General features: G+C 40.6%; 1 protein-coding gene across 5 annotated transcripts in view; it reads right to left on the bottom strand.

Annotated features, from left to right (window-relative positions):
- Nucleotides 1-14,133, bottom strand: part of AOAH (acyloxyacyl hydrolase) — a 117,732-nt gene that overhangs the window by 86,071 nt on the left and 17,528 nt on the right. For 4 of the 5 annotated variants that reach the window (XM_056520478.1, XM_056520476.1, XM_056520475.1 and 1 more), the window contains 3 exons: nucleotides 2,210-2,305; nucleotides 1,836-1,902; nucleotides 1,360-1,459 (listed from right to left, as the gene is read on the bottom strand). In XM_056520478.1, the coding sequence (XP_056376453.1) occupies nucleotides 1,360-1,459; nucleotides 1,836-1,902; nucleotides 2,210-2,285 (243 nt within the window). In that variant the 5' untranslated portion in view covers nucleotides 2,286-2,305. Of the gene's footprint in view, nucleotides 1-1,359; nucleotides 1,460-1,835; nucleotides 1,903-2,209; nucleotides 2,306-2,395; nucleotides 2,452-14,133 lie in introns of those variants that run through there. The other variant, XM_056520479.1, reaches the window with a different exon arrangement.

The following is a 14,133-nucleotide window of genomic DNA, read 5'->3' as shown; positions in this document are numbered from 1 at the left end:
AGCACAGATTGGAGACCATTATACAGTGGTCTCCAAACTGTGGACCTCCAGATGTTGCAAAACTACAACTCCCAGCATGCCCAGAAAGCCAAAGGATGTCTGGGCATGCTGGGAGTTGCAGTTTTGAAACTCTCAGAGGCAGCAGTGAGATCGCTTTACGGCGATCTCACTGCTGCCAATGAAGATGCTGCACTGCTGCCGGAAACTCACCTCCGGGACGCAGCGCAGCCGGGACCGCATGGAGGACGCCGGGACCGCTCGGGACACCGCTCCGACGGGTAAGTGACGCCGGGGGACGGGTCAGGGACACTTAGCAGAGCGGTGTGTGTCCCGATCCCCGTGATCGGGACTCACACACCGCGCTGCTAAGTATTCTGATAGCGAAACGCTGCTATCAGCTAGTCAGATTTGACCAGCTGATAGCAGCGATCGCTGGGGGGGGTGGGGGACGAAACCCCCCGTGGTCGCACGGTAAGATGGCTGGCTATCAGTGATAGCCACCATCTTTCCGGGCGCTGCGGGATGCCGCGAATAGCGGCAGTAATGTCCATGACGTACCTGTATGTCATGGGTTGGGAACACCTTGCCACCCATGACGTACAGGTATGTCATAGGTCGGGAAGGGGTTAAAGGAGTGGTCCAGTGGTGACCCAGTGGTAAACAACAGGGGATAAGTTTGAGATCGCGGGGGGTCCGACCGCTGGGGCCCCCTGCGATCTCCTGTACGGAGCCCCGACAGCCCGCGGGAAGGGGACGTGTCGACCTCCGCATGAAGCGGCAGCCGACACGCCCCCTCAATACAACTCTATGGCAGAGCCGAAGCGGTGCCTTCGGCAATCTCCGGCTCTGCCATTGAGATGTATTGAGGGGGCGTGCGGGGGTCGACACCCGCTATCTGGCCGGAGAGCCTGGCCCCCGTACAGAGAGATCGCAGGGGGCCTCAGAGGTCGGACCCCCCGCGATCTCAAACTTATCCCCTATCCTTAGGATAGGGGATAAGTTTTTCACCACTGGACTACCCCTTTAAGCAAAACATTTGTTAATAGTGGAATAATGATTTAAAGATGTCAAAAGAAAGTAAATAAAATAATTCATAAAGGTTTCAGTTTCTACACTGCTTATGTATTATAAGCCATATTTCACAAACTAAAGTTATTCTAAATGTTCTATAAATAGTTCTTTTGTAGCTCAAGTCATGTCTAAGAGTATATGTAACAGGAGAATACATATTAGTCATTAGGAAATTCCTAGCACGTGTTACGAGTTCTCACACTGCTCAGTTCCTAGAAAAGATCACTGACCACATTCCTTTTCATTTGTTTTTTCTCTTTTATTATTGTAAGATTGGTGAATTCTTACCGCAGGCTTCTTATACAGATGACAGACCGGCTCGTGTGGTTCAGTTTTACACAACTTTATTGCATAGCAAATTATATCTGCTCTCAGTTGGTGATTTAACCTGAGAAAAAAGAAAACAAGACTTTTAAAAAATGGCAAAGCAAACTTTATATTTGTATGTACATGTAGCAGCGTAGCGTGTATTATGGGTAAAATCACATGATCATATAATGAGTGTCTTTGGGTGAGGGAAATAAGTAAAAAAGAATAACCCTAACAACCAAGAGAGTTGCGTTGTTGCGTTTCTATCACAATGTCATACAACACACACAGAGTTTCTATCATAATGTCATACAACACACACAGTCTAGGCACTATAAGGAAATTACCCATGAATCCCATGAAGTATGCCATGTAATATAGCAGAAAAAAAAGATTTGATGGACTGGTACTATAATCATATGTAGAAGGTCTTATATAGAATTAATGTAGCTCACAACTTGATTAGATCAGGTCCAAAGAGTTCAGCTATGAGGAAACAGATTCCTTGGATACCTCCTTGCTCTGTGAATTATACATAAAGAAAAGAAAGTATTAATTATACATCAAATTATAATTTAAGTCTAGATTTAGCATTTCATTTGGAAATTAAAGATGTATTCTGACCAAGCACATTTATGGCGTTTTCACTGGATGCTTGCCTGGCAGGGAACACCGCACCTATTATTATGAACCCATTTTGCAGTTCATGGGACAGTTGCAAATCGAAAAAAGATTAAAAGACATGAGCATTTTTCTGTGCCGCCCTCGTAGTGAATTTGGCATACGTGTCTTTTCCAGAATATGCCTTTATGTCTAAAAGATTGCTCACCAGGCAGGTAAGAACACATGAACTCCATTGCCTTCTGTGCAGAACTGTTATGTACTTGAGCAAGTTGTTCCACCATGGATACTATGAGAATACATCCTAGTAAAAAACAAAAGGAAACAAACATGCATTCAATATACGATACATTGACATGTTAAAAATGTATAGACTGGTAAACCTGGAAAAGACTTTAATGGTCCTTCTTGTTTGCCTCCTTTTCTCTTAGCGCTCTGCCTCCTATATTCCCAACCTAGGTCTAAACTCTTGATATTCCCTTAGTGACCCTGCTCCGTTTACAATCATATGGGGAGATTTATCAAAACCTGTGCAGAGGAAAAGTGGCACCGTTGGCCATAGAAACCAATCAGATTGCTTCTTTTATTTTTTAGAGGCCTTTTCAAAAATGAAAGAAGTGATCTGATTGGTTGCTATGGGCAACTGGTCAACTTTTCCTCTGCACAGGTTTTGATAAATCTCCCCCATGGTGTTAATACCATTCCTCCTCTGACGAAAAAGCTTCTAAGCCTTGAAACACATTGGGGGAGATTTATCAAAACCTGTGGAGAGGAAAAGTTCACCAGTTGTCCATAGCAACCAATCAGATTGCTTCTTTCATTTTTAAAGATGCCTGTGAAAAAAGAAGCAATCCGATTGGTTGCTATGGGCAACTGCACTGCCTTTCCTCCACACAGGTTTTGATAAATCTCCCCTCCCGTGTAGATGGTTTCCTTGAATAATTTTCTTACTGAATTAACTGACATCACAAGCATATCAAGTGGATATGCCTTTTCTTCAGATAATCCCCATAGGGAACTTGACAAACATAAATCCTTATCAGGCTAAAGTCAGAACTCTACCCATTTATCTACTTATGAACCTGAAACTGCTAAGTACTACATAAGTCTATGAAGTGGGAATGAAAAAGTCAAATCTAGTGGCTAGCTATAACAATTGCAGCGGGTCTCAGCTATATCCTGTTTTCAAGGTATTTCACCGAGTGTACCCTGGGGTCAGGGATTTTCTATACTGTGTAAAACCTCTAATTTAAAAAAAAGTTGCATAGGCTCTCAAGGGGACCCACCTGTATAACAAAACCACCCATCAACTTCTCAATATAATCAGACCACAGGTGTGCACGTAATGGGTGGCTTCCCTGTGTCTATCTCAGGGCTCCGTCTCCTGAGTGCAGTAAACCATATATATGTAGAAACAGACATAGACTGGGAATTGCACTTAAAAAGTTCTTTATCTCCAAATTTATCCATGTACAAAATAGCAAAGAGATATACAGAAAATAATCACCCGGTGCTCAATAAACGGCTCAGAGGTTATTCCACTCGGTGTCTTCAGAACCTTCCATCCCAGACTTGCTGCTTGCTGGACGGTGTGTTCCTGGCCATGTGGACGCTAATTCTGAGGGGGTGTGGAAACCCTCGCTGGCATGCAAGCTGCTGGACGTTTCATGAGTCTCCTCCCTTTCTCAAGTAGTTACACTACTATAGACTTTACCCAAGAGATTGCTACACCCAGCTACCCTCCAACTACTCCACCCATCCTCCCTGTGGGCCCATAATAGGACCCCTATTAGGCTTGTTCACCCCAGTAGCCTATTTTGGATTGGCAAAACTTCCAAGCAATTATCTCTCTCAGTTCTTCCAAACATCAGATTCCTCTTGACCCTATAGATGTATTTCCCTAGAACATTTTATGGCATACGCTTAACCTATCCATCCTTAACTCCCTTCCTAGGTAACCCATACTACCCTGCACGACTTCTCGCTTTTCTTATGCAATTTTTAGTAGTTTATCATCCCAGACATATAAAGTCCACAACTTTCAAGTGAGTATCAAAAAGGTACAAAAATACGTTCACCGTGCTCGACAATCCTCAGAAGCCGTATTAACTTCGCCCTTCAATGGCATCCTGCAGCCGAGGTTCCTTTCTCACACAAAGAAGACGACAGCTGAGCAAACGTCGAACACTGACGATGTTTCGGAGGTCATGCCCCCTTTCTCAAGTGAAAGTGGGTGTGACTTTCGAAACGTTGTTGTGAGAGGAAAGAACCTCTGATAAGATATATCTAAGTGTCTTATATTTAAACTGTTTATTTATTGTCTTATTTGTCTTTTTTTTTTCTTTCTTTTTTTGTTGTTCTGTGTTACCTTATTCTTGTCGGCTGTGTTATACTGTATTTGTTTATTATTTATGCCTTGTATGAGGTGTTACATTTTGGGACTTCAGGCAGGAGTTGATATGGTTTTGTCTACATTGTTCCAATTTTTGTTGCCACTGCATACAGTTTGAATTTGTGAACAATTTTTTCCCCTGAAAATGTAATGAAAATAGCTCATACAAAGAGCCTAACCTTCACCCTGAAGCATGCTACACAAATTTAACATGTCAATAAGCCATTACAAAACAAATTGAAAATGTTTGTTTTTTATTTCATACTTTTGTGGCCATAATAAACAAAGTTTTCAGGCAACGGATTGCAGCTAGAAGTCCTTTCCTATATGTTAGATACCTGGGTTTTGTTTTTTTCGCCTTCCCCCCTACATGCTATTCTTGTGAGTAGATTTAGGATTCAGTTCCGGTTTCTCCCAGAGGCTGCACCACTATGTTCATATCCACAGGCTTGATTAGCTGTTGTGTCTAAATACACAACAGCCCAAGGTGAGCAGTTTTTTGGAGTGCATTGTGCATGTGTGGCCACTGATCAATTTGTTCTCGGTGGGGCTTCTGAATATTGGCAATTCTCCTAATATACATAGAAAATCTGCACTGTGTGCACTTACCATATAGAAGAACATTTTGTCTTATTAGTGACATCTTCTCTAATTCTAACTTTTCTATTCTTTTCCATGTTACCCAGACGACCATGACAACTTCTTAAAGCCAAGAATAGTTTGATGGCCAGACACCTTTGGCTGCTTACTTTCCCTCCACCCTCCTCCCCCTCTAAACAAATTCCCCATTCTACTGTTACACCTGAGCAGCTTCCAAAGTTTTCTTGTCCACCATCCAAACATATTTTCATTACACATCCCTGTCTCTGCCTGTAATATTTCCAGATGCTTAGCAGAAGCCACAGGATGACATCCGGAACCTCTATGCCTCTATGCCCAACCATATCTCCTCTTGTATCCAAGAAATAGTTGGCCTAACAGCACACTACAGCCTACTTTCAATTCTACAGTTTTTCCAATTAAATGTATCCTTTCACTCAGATATCATACATCTTGTTATTTTTTGTCAATGAGTGTTTTCTAGTGGTACACTGGTACAGTACACTTTTCTGGTACTGTTACATAGTATGAATTTATTTCCTACATATGATTTTCAGTGGGGGTGAAAGGTTTCCCAGAAAAGCAAGAATCGTTTCTGCTAGAGAGAATGGTTCTTACACTTTTTTTTTAATCACATTTAGATGCTCTACATCATCATCTAGGGCACAATACTGACTGATCTAGACACATTATGGCTTGTATCTTACAAAAAGTTTCATTTACATACATCAAGGCTCCAGTAATTACACAAAGATGAATCCTAAGAGGAATGGTTATGAGAGTACGGGGGAAAGGGGACATTTGCATTGACTAATATTATATACCTAACTATTAGAGCGAGAAAGTTTCATAGGGAAATATTTACACGTACAGATTAGAGATGGAACAGGATATTTTGGTTCTGCAATATTTCAATTATTACATTTGCAAAATCATTACATGATCTTATGTGTTTTTGTTTGTCTATCCAAATGATTGTTGCATCTGGGTTAACCATAGGAGTCCTAGATTCAGGGGAAAATAGCCTTCTATGGGGATATCACAAGCAGAGTTATCTGTTTTGTAGTGCAGATAGCACATGTCAAATCACATCATTACCGGGCCCAAAAGAAGACATAGAGGTCACAGAAGCATTGTCATATGCACTTTCTGTTAAACAGTGCTGCTAAAGAACTTTTGGGTTCCTCCTATGGTGTCAAAGACAACCAGGCACCCAACTTGCTTCTGTTCAATGTAGGAGGAAAGTCAATAAACTTGCATTATACAGTTAAAGACTGTACATATATTTATTTATAGCCCAGGACCATGTGATATACATCTACAGATTATACAGTTTAAGAAGATTTAAGCAACGACGTAAATCAAGCAAGTCGCTTAGGGTCATACCAGTGGAAGCCTAAGCTGCTGCCATGTACAGTACTCCGCAATGAAATGAATGTAGAAAGAAGCTTGCATGTATATCTTCCTGTAGAAGACAATGGGGGAAATTTATCAAAACCTGTCCAGAGGAAAAGTTGATCAGATCACTTCTTTCATTTTTCAGAGGCCCTTTCAAAAACAAAAGAAGTGATCTGATTGGTTGCTATGGGCAACTCAGCAACTTTTCTTCTACACTGGTTTTCATAAATCTCCCCCGATGAGAGTTGAATAAACCTGCTCTTATTCCTTAAAACTCTGGCTCATAAAGGAGAATTGAATGTTTTATTTAATGAGATATTTACCGCTCAGATAGTTGTACAAAGAATAAACTTTCACAAAATCGGCGCCATGTAAGACAGACCAAAGAGGTGACTCCCGATTAAATTCCTGATTACATTTTTATGCATTTTTCTTTTAGGACATTGAGGTATAAGGTGCATCTATTAATCTGCACGACAAGCAAACAAGCTTCTATTCTCCTATAAATATGTCCTCAGCTGGAATGTTGCCAGGCAAATGCATGCACTGAACCGTGAAAAGTGCACAATCCACTCTTTTTTTAAGGTAAAGTCAATTTACATTAAAGTATTTGGAAGATATAGACCCTGTTTTCTGTATGATAAATGTGCATTTTACAAGCATAGTGTATTAAATAAACATTTATTGATCATACATCTAATTTTAGGTTGTGTCAAGCCTATGTCTCCCAAAATGCAACAATAAGTGTTTTTCTTTTAGAAAGCACTAATCTAGACATCCTTGTGAGCTACATTGGAGTAATTGTAATATAGGGAAGTACATACTCCCTGGTTTTAGATGCAATGGTAGATGCTAGTAATGATATTCAGTGTTTAAAAGTCTGTATGTAAAATTCTAATTCCAGACAAATCAATTCACATAGTAGTATGGATATTGCTAGAACTTAAACAAAGGATTAAACGGAAAACTACTCTGTGAGATAATTCTAGAAAAAAACAAACGGAAATGTATCCTATGACTTCATCACCTGTATGGGCTGCCTGGTCTGGCCTGCAGTGTTATTGCCAGAAATTAGTATCCAGGGTGCATATTCTCGATTTTTGGCCCAATGCAACCTTGAATGCATCCTACCACATATGCTGGACTGCTGATGGAAAAGAGATGGAGAAAAACAACCGCATACGGCGCCTCGTGTATTACTCTTGGTAGGCTAGCAGAACTAACAGCAATATTCTGTCTTCAGGGACCAGTACCGTCCCTTCAGATCTGTGCTCACCTTAGAAAAGAATAAAAAGAGCATATCGCCCCACTAAAGGGGTGCACTGATGTGCATAGCTGCTGCCAGGATCTGGTCACCGGACCACGTATGTAGACGTAGTCCTGGGTAAATGCAGGAGAAGAAGAACAAAAGGACCTCTGGAATTCTGGCGCTGCCGATCAACACATCTAGACACGGTGTATTTTAAAAGTAATCCTGGGCAGGATTACATTTATTAAAATAAAAAATGTTGCATACAGCATACAAGTAGATTACGCGTTTCAAAGGGAAACCCCTTCTTCTTCAGATCAGTATCCAGAGGTCCTTTTGTTCTTCTTCTCCTGCTGATGGAAAAGACAGGAAGTCAAAATAGTCATGGAAACGGGGTTTGGGGAACATAAGTTGTTTTCCTTTCAGGGGCACAAATGGGGCTCACAAAAGAGACACTAGTGCTGGGAAGAAACACTATTGTGGGGGAACAAAGGGAGAAGGCCTTTATACAGTGGTCTCTCAAGTTACACTATTAATTGGTTCCAGGACGACCATTAATATGTTTCTACAACATATCAAAAAATGTTTTTAAATGCCCTTTTAAACAATAGGTCATTTTCAGATGACACATTCTCTTAGGGTACGTTCACACATACGCAGATTTTATGCACAGGATTTGATGCATAGGATTTTCTGCTGCAGAAAATCCTGTGTATCAAACAGCTTCTAATCTGCAGTTACAAATCCTGTGCATCAAATCTGCACAGGATCCTGTATGTGTGAACATACCCTTAAAGAGAAATTACTGCCCCATGTCTATTACCCAGTCAACTCCTGATGTAAGGTTGTGTTCACACATAGTGGGAGTATTTTATTGTTTGCTGAGGGTCCAACATGCCAACAAAACTCTAGTCATGAACAGTCAATTAGAAATCTGCAGCGAGCAGTGTGTCAGCACCGTTTTTGACACGCTTTCACACTTTGCACAACTATTGGTCACTAGATGTTTTTTATCTCCTTAATGATCTTTATTATTATTTTATAGCAATAACTTTAATCCCTTAACTACCCACAGGACATAAATGTACGTCCTGTTTTCCTGGTACTTCACGCACCAGGATGTACTTCCTGTACATTATGCGAGTAGCCAGGGACCTGCCGGTAATGGCGGTAATGCCAGCGATCACGCTGATGTCTGCCATTAACTCCTCAGATGCCATGATCAATACTGATCACAGCATCTTCGACAATGTGTCCGTTCTAATGGACGATCGAATCTGCAGGGATCCGGTCATCCAAGATGGCAGACAGAGGCTCCCTCACCTGCCTTTGTCGCTCTCCTGATGTCTTCTTCTCTGGTCTGCCTTCCAGCAGTAGATAAATTGCAGAAGTAAATTTCTGATAATACTGAACTGTATTATCAGTCTAACGATTGCTGTAAATAATCCCCTATGGGGACATAAAAAGTGTTACAAAAAAAATAGTAAAAAAAGTTTTACAAATATGTGAAAAGCCTTTCCTCCCCCCCAATAAAAATGTAAATGTGCCCTTTCTTCCCATTTAACCCCAAAAAGTGTAAATGTCCAAACTATAAAAATATAATGTTAATACGCCATGGTGAACGGCATAAACATAAAAAAAAAAAAAAAAGTCCCATATATGCAAAAGTTACCGATAAAAACTAAAGATCAAGGTGGTGCAAAAATTGAGCCCCCATACAGCCCCATATACGGAAAAATAACAAAGTTATAGGTGGTTAAAATAGGGCAATTTTAAACATACTTATTTTGAGAAGAATTCTTTTTTTTTTTTAAAGCCATGCAATAATAGAAAAGTATCTACACATGGATATAATTTTAATCATATTGACCAATAGAATAAGAAAACAAAAACTTCCAAAATTTGCAAAATTGTGGTTTTCTTTTCGATTTCCCCACACAAATAATATTTTTTGGTTTTGCAATACATTTTATGGTAAAATGAATGATTTCATTACAAAGGACAATTGGTTGGGGAAAAAGAAAGCCCTCATATGGTTCTGTGGATAGAAATATAAAAGAGTAATGATTTTTAGAAGGTGAGGAGGAAAAAAAAGAAAAGTGTTCTTAAAGCATAGCTGTCAGATCACACAAAAGAAAATTAATATGTTAGGCTGGGTTCACATCACGTTATTGCCAAACTGTTTTCAATCCGTTTTTTTCTAAAGGGAACCAAGTGGCAAAAAAACGGATTGAACAGTATGGGAAAAAGTAAACCGCAAGTGTTTTTAAACCGTAAACTGTTTTTAAAATTGCATACGGTTCCGTCCGTTTTTAATTTAAAAAAACCATACGTTTTTGAAAATGTTATTTAAAATAAATTAATTTTTTAAAATGTTAACTTTAGGATGCAAATGCGCATATGCAAAGTAAAAACCGTATACGATTTTCCCATATGGAACTGTAAACTTGTCCGTTTCTCATTGACGTCCATGTTAAAAAAAACGTATTCGGTTGCAGTACGGTTTTTAAACCGGAGACAACACCGTGGTCAACAATGGTTTTGAGTACGGGAAAGAAACATATTGCAAGCAAACCATCCGCAACCGAATGCATCCGGGTGCTTATGGTTTTCAAATATTTGTCTATGTATACAGTTTTCAATACGGTTCCATACGTTTTCAATAATAAAAATGTATACGGGAACCATACTTGAAAAACGTGATCTGAACCCAGCCTTACTCAGTAACTACTCCTGACCATGTACATCTAACTTTTATGCCTCTATCACCTATATTTATTATATAAATACATCTTTCTATTAGCTCACAGTGTTAGAAATTCTCTCAGGGGAAGGGGGGCATGTCCCTCCCGTGTGGTGGGAGGTGATTGGTGTGTCTGCTCATGCAGACTTGTCCATGACTCTTGGACAAGCCGATGCCGTTGCAGGACTGGTTAGTGTGCCAGTAAGTATAGGGACCCCTAGTGGTTGGATTTTCAGGAGCCATTTTTTTAATTAAATATTCAAAGATTTTTAAACAACCATATTACAAAAAGTCTTTAATTTTCATCGGTAACAACATATAAAAAGTTTTTGGATCTGACAGTGCCATTTAATTCCAAAATGTACTGTGTCCTTACAGGGTTAAGTAAACATTCAGATGTTTCCATATTTCTATTTCTTGTTATTTTCCTAAAAAGATTTTTGTGTTTAATAGAAAATAGATGATAGGTTTAAGAAAAAGCACATAAAAGACATAAAAGAGCATCAAATCCCTCAGGCAAAGTTTTAATCAAAGACATGAACAAATACAGAGAAAAAGCAAAACACAAGAAGGCCAAGTGTCTTCTATGTGCAGCAGAATGGGCACTGAGATCACATGGCTGAAATGAAATTATACAATGCTAAAATGGGGAAATATGTAATGCATTTTCAATAAGCAAATGAAAGGCATGATGATATACTGGTTGGTACATCGATTACAGCTGCACTATGATCAATGACTAATTCTGGGCAAACAACTTATTGACTGATGCTTACATTTATCACCTCTGACTGCAAACTTGAGTCACAATTAAACATAACCTAAAATCCTCTAAAATATCATTTCAAAATCAATCCCTTGCCTATTCTCTGATATACAAAATAAAATAGCTGTTTAAGTTCACTCATTACATTATTATCAGATAAAGAATTTAATTTATACTTGTGGTGCACATTAGGCATACATTAAATACAAGAAAGCTATGGGCCATTCTGGGAATCTAGGAATAAAATGGGCTACAGTCAGAGTGGCTTTTTTTTTATGCAGGGTGGGTAAGGGGACAATAGACAAACCAACCAAACACTCTAGGCCAAAACCCAAAGTCACTAACCCCTATTAATTCCCACCCCTTAAACGTGAGTTTTATTTGATATTTATATAAAATGTAATAACCCTCCAAAAAGAAACGTTAGAAAAAATATATACTGTGTAGTGACAGTAAACATCTATGTATCAGGGGATAGACAAACATATTAAGGTTTCACACCTCTTTACACATGCACATCAGGGAGTCAGCAGGTCTACTGCACAGTATAAGTTAAAATATCAAATAATGCCTGATGATACTATCATCAGACACTGTAGTGAATATAGGCTGAGGATATCATTTTTAGGAAAATATGGTGGATGTCTCTGTCTCCTGGCTGTCTGGGACCCTGTTTGAAATGGATATATCCTCTGGTCCTCTGATTATTTTCCTTTGTCTGTATACCCCCTGTATTGTTTTGTATTCTGTAGGTGGTTACTTTACATATCCCTTGACACCTAGCTGTGAGGAGCCTCAAGACAGCTTGTTTGCTGATTGGGTTAATCGCGCATATCCTGCCAGTTGGTGCCAACGTGAGCAAACGGTTTACATCTTACCTATAGTGAAATATGTCCCAGTTTTAGAAATATGTTTTCAGGGCTCCCCTTAGTAGCCATAGTTATATATCCCCCAGAATCATGATCCCCGAATATTAGGCTTTACTTAGAACCCAAACATGACCCCATTGTACCCATAGATTAAGCTGTATGTATCCCTAAGCTGTATATATCCTATAACTATGTATAACCCCTTCATGGATCCTATCAAAATGTGCGTTATAATGTCACCATATCAATAAGGGTACTGCCATCTATGTCACATCGGTTGGGTATGATGGGAGTTAGGATTTATGAACTATCAATCTGTGTTTGAGAGGAGGTTGGGAGGCGGGATGATGTGGGCTGATCTAAGAAGAAGTTGGAGACGTCCCTTCTAACCCAACCCGCTGCTGCACCCATAAAAGTGGTGGGCCCACCCCATCTAGTTGTTATAAGTTTGGGGCCCATTCTGAATGGACTTGTGCCTTTATTTTCTTCCTTGGCCCCAGGACGGATTAGGACTTTACTCCACAATGTTAAGTATGGAACTTTTCTGATTTTTATCCCCTTTTATTTTATATAACTGTTTTTCACATTTTGTATGTTGTCGACAGTCCTACTTATGGACCAGGATCTGACAGACATTTTGAATCCCTACTCTCAGATTACATATAATAGGGGTAAAAATCTAGGAGACATCCTTACACATAGCCATTTGTCCCCATTGGAGTGTCCTACTACCTATCTTAATAGAACCCCTACAAATGTGGTTGCTGCAAAGCGTGCGACTTAATGGAAAAAACAATTTAAAAACATTTACAAGTGAACTATTGAGTAGTCACTGCATCATGGGGAGGAGGGGCTTGATACCGTGCACCGCGACTGTCAAATAACCTAAGTGCACACATACATAGGTCCCGCTGTAGTACCAGGTAACATGGATGAGCATCAGACAGTTTTCAATTTATGATATATGTTGTTTACCCACTGGACCTATGTTTACATCTATGGGTCCTGCTGTACTCAGGCCAGCAGTACTGTTGGACCCAGTTGTGTTCTTTGAATTTTTTCTGCTCTTGTAACAAATCTTCTGGAACTCCATCTGTCTCCATAACCAAACATTAATACAACCCACTATCAATTCTCCACCTCTCCGTCTTCTAAGGGATACTCCACCCCTAGACATCTTATAAGATATAAGAAGGATAAGATGTCTGATCGCGAGGAGCCTGCCACTGGGACCCCCCACAATCTCCCTTCAGCACCCGTGGCTGCACCGGAGGCTCGTGACGTCACGGCCACACACCCTTGCAACGTCATGATCACCCCCCTCAATGCAAGTCTATGAGAGGGGGAGTGGCGGCCATCTCGCCCCATCCCATAGACTTGCATTGAGAGGGATGGCGTGACATCATGAGGGGGGTGTGGCCGTGATATCAGCGCTGCATCGCTAGTCATCAGGCACGGAGTGAAGAGCGAAGTGCCGCAGCAGAGATCGCAGGGGTTCCCAGCGGCGGGACCCCTGCAATCAGACATCTTATTCCCTATCCTTTGGATAGGGGATAAGATGTCCAGGGGCAGAGTACCCCTTTAAACTTTTACACTGAACCATTTAAAAAACCTTGGAAAAAAACACAATTACAGCACCAGTCCAGGTAACACTGAGGGAAGTACAGAGCCATAAGACTATTAACGCCTTCCCGTCCCAGAACACATGCATACATCCCAGCTGCTGACATGACTGTGCAACTTGACTTATGCATACATCCTAGCAATCTCCTGCACAGGAACCGGCTGTCAATCACAGCCAGGGTTCCACCAAAGCTGCTGAGACCGGGATTGCGCCGGTTATGGCAGAATAAACCCAGTTAGATGCCGTGATCATTACTAATCACAGCATCTATGGGATTGACAGGGGGAGGGGGCTCCACCTTTTCCCTAATGGCGACCCCGCAACGCGATTGTGGGGTCCTGTTGGTTGTCATGGCAGCAGTTGGCCAGGTGATGGCCTCCTGTCTTCCTAGTATGGCAGCCTGTGAAGTCCAGCCATAGGTTGGATTGCACAGGCTGAATGTCAGTGTAGTACTGACAGTAAATATTCAATAAAGGAAAAAAAGCATGTCT

The sequence above is a fragment of the Hyla sarda genome, chromosome 5, assembly GCF_029499605.1.
Source record: "Hyla sarda isolate aHylSar1 chromosome 5, aHylSar1.hap1, whole genome shotgun sequence".
NCBI classification, from domain to species: domain Eukaryota; kingdom Metazoa; phylum Chordata; class Amphibia; order Anura; family Hylidae; genus Hyla; species Hyla sarda.
The sequence above is the reverse complement of the archived record's forward strand: the minus strand, read 5'-3'. Positions and strand labels throughout refer to the sequence as shown.